Genomic DNA, 14,153 nt, shown 5'->3' on the forward strand with positions numbered 1-14,153 from the left:
CCCGTGAAGTTGCTTTTGCCAGACCGATACCATGAAATTGGCGAAGAAGAATGGGAAGGGTCCCCAGCGGATGAAGTGGAGATATGTGTTGACGGAGGTTCTCTTTATGACATACTGCTAGCTGTTCAGCAGCAAGTTGGGAAAATGGATGCAGCTGCAGGCAAGCACCAGCATGGCGATAAGCTTTTGTTTGAAGGGTTACAAAGGCTCAATGACCAGACTTGGGGTGTCAACATTTGTTGAAGGAGTTGGTAGCTCGGCAGTCCGTCGATTATTGTCTGATTTAGAGCACATAGTTCGGCTAGCATCAATTGTTGCTATATACAGAATATGCTTCTTGATTTGGGTACATTTCTGCAGTAGAGTGCTGACGGCAGACGTAGGAGGCAGAGAGTGTTTATTTCATTTCATTCCGAAGAATCAAAGCAACACAAATCTAACCAGGCTCACATTTCAATAGCATATCAGCTTACGACCAGCGCAGCGTCAACTATTTTAGAAGCCCTGTCTATTCTATGGGTGAGTATTGCTCATCTCTGGGTCTGATTCACTCATTAGTTGTTCAACGGTTTGGTCTTCATCGAGACTATCTTCTGTTGTTTTATGCATACTGTGACTAGCATTATTTGCCCAACATAGATCGGAGGAAGCACACACAAAATGGAAGTCAAAAGTCGCGCCTGTAAGCAGTACTTCCTCTGGATAATTCCCCGTTTCCCGGCATGCTGAAAAAAAGATTTGCCGCAAAAAGGCAAGAAACATATCTTCGCATTTATTCCTGGCAGCAATTACACACCATAGGGGCCGATGCCGCTAAATATGTTGCAGGCTTTTTAGCCACGACACGAATTTTAACCAAAGCACGACTTTTAGCCACAGCACGATTTTCAACCACAGCACGACTTTTAATCACAGCACGAATTTCGGCCACAGAGCGACAAAGGAAACACATCGCAAACCCATCTAGGAGAACATCATCTGCTTGTTTAAAAACGAAGCCATGATCCATGAACGCCTCAATAATGCCGCCATTGCCCTACAGCGGGCTTTCAGGGAACGTGGCAGAGACTGCTATGCACATTGAAGAAAATGCCGTCTTATCGAAGAAAGTCTTTGCAGGCAACGTTAAGTTGCTTTTGCCGAACCGATACTATGATATTGAAGAAGAGGAAGAGGCGGAAGAGAATAACTACGCAGTCGATGAAGTGGAGATATGTGTTAACGGGGGTTATATACTGCTCACTATCCAGCAAGAAATTGTGGAAATGGGTGCATCTACAGGAAAGCACCGGCACAGTGATAAACTCTTGTTTGAATGTTTGCAAAGGCACAAAGACCAGACGTGGGGTGTTAACATTTGTTGAAAGAGCCGGTAGCTCGACAGTACATTCATGATTATCTGATTTAATGCACCTAGTTCGGCCAGAGCTCACGAGCGGGAATCTTAGAAACAGGAGCCCAAAAGCACTCGTCTGCCGACTTTTCCTCTCCAGCTTCTTCTCGCTTCTGCCTGTCTTCCATTTCTTGCTCTATTGTTTGCAATACTTGAAAGCAGATTGAAGCTCTTAGGCTCTTGTTAGCGGGGTACGAATGGGCAATCTCTTTGACTGTACCTCGCACTCTTCTTAAAGTGTCACTGCAGAGTATATAATAGCACAGACGTATTTAGAGATCTCAAACATCCCTCGCAAAGTACGTGTTTGACAGAGAAAAAATTTCGGTGCGTTAAACGTTTCTTTATGCTCCCTTTACTGCGGTCTTTCATAGCTACTACTACAACCGTATATCTCAAAATGATTTAAAAATTATACGGTCATAGTTAGTTATATATAATAGCATAAATGGTGAACACGACTATGTCTGAGATATCACGCTACTGCTTCCAGCAATTGAGAAATCGCTGCCATCCGATTATTTAGACGAAAGGGCCTCCGCGATGATCGATCTAGAGGCAACTTTCTCCCAACTAATTTTATTCGCGCCTTGGCTTAAAAGAGCATCTTTGCTATATGTGTGGCCAGAGGATCCCAGAGGCTCCCTTGGCAATGAACAACTGGACAATCAGCACACGTTCGCTACTGGCGCCTCAATGCAGAGCATAAAGGCCTACACATCCAATGGTCTCGTCGGAAGACCTGACGAGTTCCGATCAAATTTGCATTTGCGCCATCTGCTCTGAAAGTTTGCGGAATGTGTTGAGACGAGGCCTGTAGGGCCATGACAAAGCTTGAAAGAAGCAAGTACTGTATCCTGTAGAGTATAAGAGCTGCTCTTAATTATGATGTCTAATGAATAAATAGCAATTATGATGTTTTCGGGCTACTGACTGACCCTTACGGACGATCTATCACGAAGATGTATGCAGTGTGCCACAGCTGACTCCTAAATACCGCAAAGTTATAGTAGTAAACAGACAACCACAGCCTTAGATAAAACCTTTAACTGCGGTTGATGGGACTATTCTTTAGTATAGCACTGGCAGCGTCAGACTCTTCTCGAATATTCACAATCTCGCTGATGGCATTGGTGACTTGACTGGCGAGGCGTCCTTGGTCTTGGAGGCGGTGAGAGAACATGCATATATATTCGCTACAGTTTCAAAACAAGAAAATATAGAACTATTCAGAGGTACCCTCTACTATAGGTACTAGGCTCACTTAGAAGAACCTAGGTAGAACACTTACTCAGCTTGTAACTGGTAGCTCGACTGCATTGCTTGGGTCAAGAAGGCTGATTTGAATTTAGGGCAGCTTACATCAGTGCTATTACGCTTGCTCTAGGCTGCCAAAAACATGAGCACTCTCCTCGCCGTAACCCGGCCAGTCATCGATACTATCGCGTGTTCTCACTACACCAGTCGCAGCACGCCGTCGCCAGGCAAGGTGTGACCGCCGTCCCGGGCCCCCACAGTTACCCCGGCCAGCGCCGCCGGCGCTCTCCAGAGCGTTCCCAGTGCAGCTTTTGGTACCCATGGGAAGACGGCCCTGAGCGTACCACTGAAACTTCACATCGTGTGGTGTTGGCTCGAATTTCCACTTAGTAATCACACCACAGCCTCGTAGTTCTTTCTTCAGTCCCTCACCATTGATGCCAATCTTCGCGTCTGGGACGTTCTTGCCGCGAATTTGGAAAAAGTCGTGCCAGAATCTGTAAGACACGTCGCAGCTGACTTCGTTGACTTGCTTACTAAGAGCTTTCATCTCATAGACCCAACCATCAGAGGAAGTGAATTTGGAGCCAAACTTATAGTTGTGCGGATTTTGTTCGGAGTCATCCCCATCGCAGCCATCGATGACAGAATCTCGAAGGCGACCCAGACAGTTGGGATCATCTTTGGGGCCTCTGGTGTCGTCATCTGCTTTGAAAACAGACAATTCGAGCTCGTTCACGGAGTCCTCGTTATACTTGACTACCTTATCACCTTGCCTGCAAAAGGTCTCGGCGCTGGCGACGGCCACATCCCGCGACATAACCCAATAGTCGCCGCTAACGCCATGACAATCATTTTTGTCCTTGGCGGGAGGACTAGGCGCAGAATTTGAGGTAGAGGCTGGAGTAGAGACTAGAGTAGAGGTTGAAGTGGGGGTTGAAGTGGAGGTTGGGGTAAGGATTGAGTTGGCGTTTGGAGTAGAGGTCAAACTAGACATTGTACTGGTGGTGGAAATAGAAGTTGGAGTAGAGGTCGAAATAGAGGTTGAACTAGTGGTGGAAGTAGGATTTGAAGTAGAGGCCGAAGTAAAGGATGAATTGGAGCTGGGAGTAGGGACTGAACTGGTGTCTGAAGCAGAGACTACAGCAGAGGATGAAGTAGATGTTGCAGTAGAGTTTGTAGTGGTGGAAGTCAAGGTTAGAGCAGAGACTGAGTTGATGTTGGAGGTAGTGATCGGAGTAGAGCTTCTGGTGATGGATGTATAGGTTGAGATGCTGGTGGAAGCAGAAGTTGAATTGGTGTTGGAAGTAGAGGTGGGAGTAGAGATTGAAGTAGAGGCTGAGCTAGAGGTCGAAGCAAATTTTGGACTGGTGGTGGATGTAGAACCTGAAGTAGGGGTTGGAGTAGAGGATGGATCGCTGTTGAGAGTAAAGATTGAACTACTGCCTGAAGTAGATTCTACTGCGGAGGTTGAAGCAAAGGACGTTAAATTGGGGGATAAGGCTTTCGTAGAAGCTCCAGTCAATGCTGGCATTGCGCCAGACGAAGTGGCAGTTGCCACATTCGCTGCAAAATGCTCCCACCTGGCATTATTTGGAATCTTTAGGTACATCGTTGTCGTCGAAAAGTCATTGGAGGTTGGCGACCATAAAATAGAAGCAGCTATGGCAGCAGTGGGAAGCGCGGTTTGATATGGCACAGTGTATGTAAGGTTCGGATAAATGTAGTCGACATCATCCACCCACGGGTTCCACGACGACGTAAATGATTCAGTGACATCCTTTCCATATACAACCTCCAGATCGAGGACTATTTGGCTTTCCAGGGGTTGCCAGCGCCCAATCGTTGTGGCCGAAGCTACAGTCGTTGTCGCGGTAACTAGAGAGGTGGCAACGCCAAAGGCAACGCTTAAATTATCAGGTCGCATCTTGTGCTTGGAATGATGCATTTTTTAAGACCGATACACGGCCAGACATGTTATATACTAAACGAAAACCGTAGTAGCCTGTTCCTGTGGTCGTCCATCTGAGCGCATTAGGGCACTGCTAGTGCAGCTATAAAAGTCCGCGAAATAAGTGTCGCGAGGTCACTTGGCGACCTCAATCAAAATGGTTCACTTAGCGTCTTTTGTCTCATCCGCTTGTGACTTGCGCATCGCCCGTTTCCTTCTTTTTCTTCTACTATGTGCTGTCACCACTGTGGGAGGGAAGTGATGTTCCTGTTTAGGCTACTTTATCCTTTCTCGGCCCGTTGTCGTCTGTTCCGACGCTTTTGCGGCCTAACATGGGCAGCGAACCGAAAGTTAGAAAATATGCCATGACTGTCGCAGGTTTTCTCGTCTTCGAGGATAACACTGTCCACTCCCCAACGCTTGTTATATAGAAGCACTTTCTGAGGCGCCAGAGGTACAGGATCCAGAAGTGGAAGAGGTGCAGAAGTGGAAGAGGTGCAGAAGTGGAAGAGGTGCAGAAGTGGAAGAGGTGCAGAAGTGGAAGGCTTTCAGAAGTGAGGAGCATCCAAAAGTGGGAGACCAGAAGTGGAAGAGTTCCAAGAGTGGAAGAGATCTGGAAATCGAGGAGCAGAAGTGCAAGATGGAAGACAGACGTGTAGCAAAATATACCTATGCCAAAAGTCGAAGCCTAGTTAGGGTCACACGTTTGTCGCTTGGGCGTGGCCCAAAGTACGCCTTTCTCGTTGACACTCATTCACGGCAGAATTCCGAAGGTAAGGGTTCTGCCAGCAGAGACTGTAGTCCTGAAAGTAGCCAATAGTAAGGTGGTTTGTTGCCAACTCGTCTCTAACTTTTATTCTCGCAAAGAACGCTGACTCTGTCCATCATGCTCTTCTAGCCCGACGCGACGTCTTCCTCGACCGAGCGCCGAGTTTCTCAAAGTCGCTAGCTATTACTTCGTTGAATTTAGTTACACGCGCCTCCACGCTATTAGCACCTTCACAACGACTTAGCATGCATTCAATTCCGTAATCAAATCTCCGTTTTAAAGAATTGAGGCGCCGCAACTGGGCTATTGCCTCTGCTGTTGGTGTTACTCGGCGCGACTGTAAAAGAGCAAGAGTGCAACCGCTGTGCCCTTGTTTCACCGCCCAGAAGAGAGCATTCCCTCCCTCAGTATCGGTATCTTCGCCTTCCAACATTGACCCAAAAGACCTGATCGTATATACGGAGATCGGTCTGTTTCTTTGCGCCACGGAACGTAGTGAAACAGAATTTGTATCGATATCTTTGCATTTCAGTAATCGTCTTACGACATTTTCATGACCATGCCATGCTTCCATAGTAAGGGCAGTCCAATGATAGCCCTCGGATGGCCCAACATGGGTTGATTCGGCTGGGCTATCCCAGTCAGCGATGCGTCCGGTCTGTCGATTCACGTCCACTCCACTGCTGATAAGTAGATGAAGAATCTCTTCATAGCCAAGCCTCGCAGCAGTGATGAGTGGCGTTTGGCCGTTTGTAAAGGTGGAGGGACTCGTGGTGTACTGAGTCGCCCCAGTTTCCCAGCAAAGAGGCAACCCAGGGCTGCCTTCTGGCAGGTGCACAAGCAGGGTCAAGCTTCATCTCCATCAGGAGTCAGCATTCTCAGTCACGGCCGCAATTCATAATTTTCCATCCCGTGATGTTATTTTAATATTTTATTTCATGTCTGTAGAGACTGCAGAAAAAGTAGAGAGTTATTAGTAACCTATCTTGCTGTGCCCGAGAACGCAGCTCTGCGTACCGAAATCTGCGGATATTTTTGCACGATCGTGTTCAAGAATTCCTCAGACCTGCCTTTTAGATGGATTTTCTGCCTAGGTACTAAAAGATTGCGTCGATAGAATAGATATATCCCCAGCCTGTGGCCCTCGGACTCACTGGCTTGCGCCCAAACTGTACCACGGATGCAGAATTGGCGGGTCGCAGCTGGTGGAGGAACCACTGCCATGTCAAAATTTCGTCAAACCTCTTCATGGCAGAATTCTCGATGCTGCAAGTCATGACCTGTTATTTACGCCTAGTACCAACCTCGATCCTTCCTTCCGCCGTCGAAAACAGCCGCAGTAAACTGTTCGGCACGGCGTGGATGGCGCCACACCGAGCATACTACAGAGCATATTTGCAGTCAAAGTACTACTCGGATGGAACCTCAGTGTAGAGATTCTCACTCTGTGAAAACCAATCGATTGGATAGTATTTTTGTTAGTTTCAAGAAAAGTCCTCAAGTCGGCATCGACAAAGGTCGCTTCACACATGTCGATTTGGTCAAGACCAAGTGCGTGATCAGATAGCAGTTCCAGAGCCCAGTCAGACTCGCGCAGACGTAAAACCTTGATGCTCTCCATCAGTCGTCTTAGAGTCTCCGAGACGGCGGCGAAGTCTGGTTCTTCCCATGTATGGGAATATGGACGGTCAAATCCACACAAGCTGATGGTATGAATGGCAACGCCTCGCTGTCTAGCAGTCTGAATGGCGCTCGTGACGACTTGGAGATGGTGTTGATGGTAATCTTCTTCAATGAGGAAATCGTCATTCAGAAAGCAGTCGTCGGCTTGCGGCGCCTCGCAGAAGGTTAGTCCCACCTCATTCAACAGTGGAAGCGCGCAGAAAACAGAGGGCAGGATTAGGTCAGCCCCCTCATCGATGATGCTTCGCTGTTCCTTGCAAATATTGTGCACGGTCTCATACACGGACATGTACGAAGGGAAATCATCTGCGTCGTCACCCTCGTCGTACATGTCTTTCGCTATATCCACATACTTGTCAGGAGTTAGGACATCAGACCTGAAACAATCGAAGTCTAGTATTTCTGTTGTCATGAGCGGCGTTATCGCAGCCCGGGGAGCGGTTGCACAAACATACCAGGCTTTAACAGTTCGGTGACTTCATAGCTAAAAGACCGAACATGATTGCGAACATCCGACTTCAGGAGACCCTTCAATTTTTCAATACCGGTCAAGGAGAACTCGAACTTAACGCGACGAAAAATTCTCGGCAGACAAGCTTGTCTGAGTCGTCTGCTGGTGTATGATAGACTTTTTACGTCCCAAGGCGCAAGAAACTCGACAACAGCGTGGATAATCTCTGTAGGAAGCCTCTCTAGCCGATTCGATCTGAAATTGTAATTGCTCATGGTAACACTGCGAACGAGTCGGATACACGTATGGTCGAGTGTGCAGGACGTAGGACGAAAGATGTCGAGTTTGTGTCTAATGATGCTTGGTTCTCGAGTGCTAATGAGAGCAAGTCAATCCACCAGACACAGGGCTACAGCGATAAAAGCGCAGCCAATGGCTCATTTCTGAGCAAAAATGTCTTGTAAGACTGCCCAGTACTGCGGCGCCAAAAGCTGATCTTGTTACACCAAAAAGCTACGAGAGATCAACTGGCACTAGCTCAGAAATAGGACAAGCCCAAAAGCCGCCAACCGCAACAGCCAGAACTGGATGTGCCAAAGCACTGACAACGCAAAGCCACTACCACCGCTTAAGTTGTCGTAGAATTGTACCGTACTACATGTATGTAGCGCGTTGAATTTCGCTGAACAAGAAATGGCAGTCTAGGCATCGCAAATTATTCGTGCCGTTGCGTACTGGTAGCGTGTTGCAGCCGGACATCAGTATTTAGCTCGCGACATTGTGTAGCAGAAGTATATGACCTCGTGGCGAGGAAATCTGTTCAAGACTGTCAAAAATGGCACACAATGGAACAATCACTTGTGAGTTCAGTGCAGAAAAGAGACAGAACGAGGGACAATTTTGTCAGATCAACAATGGCCTGATGAAGCGGTCAAATAGAATAAGCCGGCTCTATGACGCTGATATGTACGTCCTTGTGCGATGGAAAAATAGGCATTATGTGTATTGCTCTACAGAGGAGCAAAGCTTCCCCCCGGCTGCTGGAACTCTGGTGAGAACATAAATATTTGTCTTTCTCGAGACAAGGAGGCTGACTGCATCGGTAGCACAAAGTATATCCCCAGTAGTAAAGAAAAGACCAGCAGACTTCGTAGAGAAAGAGAGGAGTAAAGAAAAAAAAGATTAGTCGGTAGTATCAAAAAAAGTCTAGGACCAAGACTTCATTAAATCCACGAATTGCAATCTCATAGTTGAGAGTACATTTCCAAGTCCACCTGTGGCTGGCACTCGCGCTCGATTGAGAAGCTGAGAACGTGTCAATCGTTAGGCCACGTTGTTGTGGACGCAGCACTATTCTATGACAATAAACATTAGACTAGTTCGACTCTTGGTCGGGCAGTGGGATCAAATGAATTCGCATCAACTCTCGTGCAAACAGCTGCTGCTATACCTGTGAAGAAAACCACTTCCTCGACCAGCCTACTAGTGCCGAATGCCCAGGCTCCGCGGACTCATGGCTTGGCCCCACTGGTACAATCGGACGAACTTCACTGGAGTCCTGCGTCGCAGTTACGCGAAGCTCCGTGAGCCTCCCTGCGCTACACGAAGCCTCCCGGAGCTGACACGCGCTGCCTATTATTAATATTGTAGTCTGTGGAAGACGGGATGCCATAAAAAGACAGCAATCTTGTTTGAGTTTAGATGTATATTTATCAATAGCTATTATATACTACCGTAATTTTAACCCACAGTTGTTGGATGTCGAGAAACGCTTGTGGCAAAACGCAACACTAACTGCTGGTCTAAAGGACAAAGCGCTGAATTGGACTAGGAGAGCTCAAAGTACAGAGGTATATCGAGAAAGCTAAACCTACCTCGGCAGCCCTCGCCTCAGCCCATTGGCCTTTCCACCACAACTTATCACCGACTTAAACGTATTTTTTGCTCAGCTTTACTTTGACCCGATCGCAGAGTTCCTTCGTGTCTGCTACAGAATTATTCTAGCATTATCATATCGGGAATTCCCCAATAAAGAGAGGGCATTGACGCACGCGGCGTCTTTCTTAGCCTGTGGAGATGTTTCGCTACAGGGTCAATCAAATTCTTACAGATTTTCCTTTCTCAAACTCGGTTGCGGAAATATTGGAAAGACATACATGGGCTGCCTTCTAGAGTATCGATGTCCAAAGGACCTGTGAGCACATGACGACAATTTGTATTGCCACAGGCATTCAAAGGCTAAAGCCAAGCACCGGACGGAGACGCTACAGGACTTCACTGGCTGGCTGCATTCAATCAGTTATAAGCATTTCGTATTAGTCTAGTCTTTCCACAAGATTTGCCACGACTGCTACCGAGAGCTCTGGGTGCGTAACGAATAGCTCCCGGAATGCCATATTCGTCCACAGCTTCCTGAACTGGCATGCAGCGTACGCACTCACCAGCTCTCGCAAAACGGGCTTTTCATCCTCCTCATAACAGAAGCGCAATAAAGCAACGATATCAGGAATCCTTTTCTTGTGCAGTGTAAAATTACAGAGAATCTCATGCAACTTGTGGAGGGCCAATGTGGCGAGTGGCTGGATCAGGTAGTAGTCGGCCATCATATGGACTCGTACATGAGAGAGGAACACTTCTGCATATTCTTTTGTTTTGTTGTTGAGGTTCGCCAGAGTAGGAGATGGGGTGGGGGTAGCGCATTGGTACGAGCGTACTGTGGTGAAGTGCTCCCACGCTTGTTCTGCTCTCTGCGGGGGGTGAACTCCCCAATCCCACTCCGACACAGCCTTCTTCTTCTTTTTATCCTTCTTAGGCTTTGATGAGCCCCAAAAGTCGTCATCCGGAAGGTTCTCTTCGGCGGGTAGAGCCACAACAGCAGGAGAGGCGTCGCTTCCCTCACCTGGTTCCTCAGGCGGAGGCGGCGGCGGTGAAGCGGGTGGTTCGAAGGGGGCGGCACCATCATAGTCTCTCGTATATACATACTGACCAAATCGGATGAATGTATCTTCGGAGACATTTTCCCAAACCGTACAGCCATCAGCCGCCTCCTTCATCTGCCCATATACAAGAGCATCGAGTGCTTGAGACTGGGAGGCAAGCAGCGAAGTATGAATGAAAAATTCCTGTTGTTTCGGCCCAACGAGAAAGCGAAAGGGCTTAGTAACCAGGATTCTGTTTGCTTGATACATTAGCCCCCGCCTAAAGCACCGATGCTGTTGCCATCTCGTAAACTTACGTGTCATAGGGAATCTGTGCCATGATGTATTGGATGATAGTTCTCTGTAGAGCAGTGTTTTTTGACGGACGAGAAGCAGGGACGACGGAAGAGAAGAAAAACGTACGGGAAAGGAGTGACGTGGCAGAGTGATTCAGCGGACCGTCTTGCGGCCGACCGCATGCATGTCTGTGATTGCCTCGCGCAGCCACAATCGCTATCACTCGAGCAGCAGCCGAGCACGGGAGCATCGCAGGAGAGTATACAGGGATATAGCACAGTTTCTGGCGATGCAGCAATGCCTTTTTGCGATATGACATTTGCTACAGATTGAAAGTACACACGCTTGGGTTGAGCCGCTCGAATGTGCCCCGAACTGCTTCAGAGTGTGCGTCTCCTGATGATCATATTCAGCGAAATCATGCTGCTGGTACGCTGCATCCATGCATGCATTCTCCGGTGTTCGGACCAAGTTTATTCATTTTGCGGCAACGATGGAGCTGTCACAATCCTCATTAGGACTATAGGTTACTCTGCCAGCTGTCGCCAAAGGGTGCATTTCGAGCTCCCCCCCACATACCACTTGAACCGCTCGCCAAATGCCTCAATATCGTCGAGAGAGTCTTCCAGAGTCTCGCGCTCTTCCTGCTTATCCTCGATCATGTGGTCCTTGAGGCGGCCCATGATTGTGCACTCAAGGATGGGTCACGGGTTAAACAAGGCTAGACAAAGAGGAGGGCTCAATCAAGTCGGGCGACCGTGGGCAGCCTGCTGTCGCACTGCTGCTACCAACCCCCGCCCGCGCCCCCCAACCTGCCGCCACCACCAGTATTAATTAATCAAGCAGGCGGGCATAGACGCTCAGGACAGAGGGGCCACATGTACAGTATGGTCACCATGATAATTCAGGTATGCCAAAGTCAGCTCAGCCCTGAGAAATGCATATGTATACTGTTGTGTCAGCTCGTGTCTGCTTACCACTGGGCAGATGCTAGAATATAACAAATGCATGTTCACGCATGTGCTAACAAAAAAATGGGGGGCGTGTGACCAGGAGTGGTGCGGGCCGGCCGTGAACTGATGGCAGAGTGCTGGTGAGTCTAGCTTCGTCGCGTGGATCAGTACCCCATTCCGCTGGTATATCTGGGCTGAGTGTGCTGCAAAGACTCAGATTCGCGTAGTGTCCATTGGCTGGCTGCGGTCACTGGTTTGGTCGGTGGAACTGCGCCGACCGAGGGATGCCACACTGTGTCTGGCACGGTGACTCATGCTGGTGACCATACCCCGCTGCTGAAAAGAGATCCAGAGAACGAAAGAGTTGGGGGGACAAGGGTATTTCGAAGAATTATGCTAATCGGTGGTGATGTTCAGATCCTGCCGACTTCAGCTGTAAGTAATAATGGCTCCAGAAGCTCGATGTGGGAGTCAAATTGACGACATCGTGCGTATAACATTGACAGAAAATCGACATGTTGAGTATTATTTTTAGCCAAGATTGCCGCAACGCCAGGTTTGGATCATAATCTGAGTCTACCAGCACGAGCTTGAAGCTCCGAGACATTAACCTTTCACGGCCATTGCCTTCCAAAGCGACCGCTCTCTAATGCACAAGTTGATGCCGAGTAGTCAGTAACTGTAACAGCTCCTTTACGCTTCAAAGCTCATTAATCGCTGGTCGAATGTACCTCCTAGGCTGCCTTGACGTTTGGCGGTGGGATGCTGACAGTAAGGTGGGAGAGATCGCTCCTCGTGCACCAAGCCAAGGTGGTGGTGCTGTAACGTACATCAAGCAGAAGTACCCAGGAAAGGGAACCTCCTGGGGACAGAGGCTTTTTCGAGCTGGGGGGCAAGGGTTTATCGAAGAATTCGGTTTGCCAAAAATATCCTCTAGCAAAATTGCTGTAGCCTGGTGCTGGCCACGAAAGGACGATACTTCGGCGCGGGTGCCTTCTGTGGCGTAAACCCCCGTCAGCGCCAGATTTAGAGGTTCATGGTTAGGTACCAGTTGGCTAGGACGAAAGATACCCTTGTGGCAAGTGCGCAGCTACAATGAGATCCAATAGCACCGGGCAATGGATAGAAGTCGAAAATCAACTTGCTACTTTTTATTTTATTGTACCTATGCTCAAAATATCCATTCCAAGCTAGATGCCGATCTATATCGGTACGCATGAGTTTATTTTCGTCACTTGCCATGCCTTGTACCAGCAGGCCGCCGTGGCGGGTGCATTGGTGGGGAGACGAGACTAGGAGTCTACCTACCTTCTGGGTACAGAACGGCCTGGTACCTGTATTGGCATATCGTTCACTACAACGGAATTACACGGGGACAACTCTGCCAGTGTCGTGCATGAAACGGTCTGCCGATCGAACCGTTACATCAGATGGTGGTGGGCCGAGTCACTCTGAGCTGAGCCACGCCTCAACCAACGTCAATGGGCTAGGTTGAGATTTGGGACAGGGTGGATCATGCGCCGACTTGCGATCCCACACGGTGTCTGGCATTATGAACTACAGGAGCAAAGAGAATGAGACGCATGGGACATGGCGCTGGCATAACAAGGTCCAGCAGGACCAGCAAAAGAAAACAATTCAGAGCCGACAAATACAGTAGGGCACAGCTGCTGGCATATTTGCTGAAGGGCTAGTTTCCTAGTTACAGCATAGAAGTTTGTACGCTGCTTGCTAGGCAGCTAAAAAGAGCAAGCTCTTGGGAACCAGGGAGTTGGGGGGGCAAGGGTATTTCGAAGAATCGGGGATACCACCATATCAGTGGTTGTGGGAGGCAGCCTTTACCCTAGCAGAGCTTCTCCCCACGAGCTGCTCCACTATCAGTGTCTGGTAACGGTCAAGAAGTCCGTAAGAGGTACATCTTCACGCTCGTGCTGGCAGGGTTAAAAATAATACGTCGATTTTCTGTCAATATTATAGGCACGATGTCGTCAATTTGACTCCCACATCGAGCTTCTGGAGCCATTATTAGTTTACAGCTGAAGTTGGCAGGGTCCTGAACATCACCACCGATTAGCGTAATTCTTCCAAACACCCTTGTCCCCCCAACTCTTTCGTTCTCTGGATCTCTTTTCAGCAGCGGGGGGGTATGGTCACCAGCATGAGTCACCGTGCCAGACACAGTGTGGCATCCCGAGTCGGCGCAGGGCCTGTCGAAGAAACCCTCTACTGGGTCAGGGACCAAAGTTTTACTTCGCCTTACGATCCTTGCTTGGAAGTATGGGGAGTGGCTTGCCTAGGTGCCAAACTTACCATCCTACCCAGTACATTCTCCAAACGCTTCGTTGTAAACGACCTCAAATTATCGTATTTTCAGCCAACACGCCGTGTTCCCATGTATCTGTGGAGCAGACGTACTGTAGAAATGTTCCTGTAGATTCACAAAGAACCGATATTCCCTGGCACAGCAAGTACCTGCTTCAG

At 48.6% G+C, this 14,153-nt stretch overlaps 3 protein-coding genes across 3 annotated transcripts; 1 reads left to right on the forward strand and 2 right to left on the reverse strand.

Moving 5' to 3' along the window:
- Window positions 1-2,765: 2,765 nt before the first annotated feature.
- Window positions 2,766-3,647, reverse strand: LMH87_001505 (uncharacterized protein; the record flags this gene model as incomplete). The annotated part of the gene is made up of 1 exon (XM_056192791.1): window positions 2,766-3,647. The coding sequence occupies one exon, from the start codon at window positions 3,645-3,647 to the stop codon at window positions 2,766-2,768; it is 882 nt and encodes a 293-aa protein (XP_056049892.1).
- Window positions 3,648-9,819: 6,172 nt separating this feature from the next.
- Window positions 9,820-11,038, reverse strand: LMH87_001506 (uncharacterized protein; the record flags this gene model as incomplete). The annotated part of the gene is made up of 5 exons (XM_056192792.1): window positions 9,820-10,393; window positions 10,669-10,675; window positions 10,740-10,753; window positions 10,846-10,907; window positions 10,985-11,038. 5 exons carry the CDS (start codon window positions 11,036-11,038, stop codon window positions 9,820-9,822), a joined length of 711 nt encoding a protein of 236 aa, XP_056049893.1.
- A 559-nt stretch (window positions 11,039-11,597) lies between these two features.
- Window positions 11,598-12,241, forward strand: LMH87_001507 (uncharacterized protein; the record flags this gene model as incomplete). Its single annotated transcript, XM_056192793.1, has 5 exons — window positions 11,598-11,627; window positions 11,707-11,739; window positions 11,806-11,812; window positions 11,884-12,107; window positions 12,179-12,241. The coding sequence occupies 5 exons, from the start codon at window positions 11,598-11,600 to the stop codon at window positions 12,239-12,241; spliced, it is 357 nt and encodes a 118-aa protein (XP_056049894.1).
- Between the last annotated feature and the right edge of the window lie 1,912 nt (window positions 12,242-14,153).

The sequence above is a fragment of the Akanthomyces muscarius genome, chromosome 3 (assembly GCF_028009165.1).
Source record: "Akanthomyces muscarius strain Ve6 chromosome 3, whole genome shotgun sequence".
NCBI classification, from domain to species: domain Eukaryota; kingdom Fungi; phylum Ascomycota; class Sordariomycetes; order Hypocreales; family Cordycipitaceae; genus Akanthomyces; species Akanthomyces muscarius.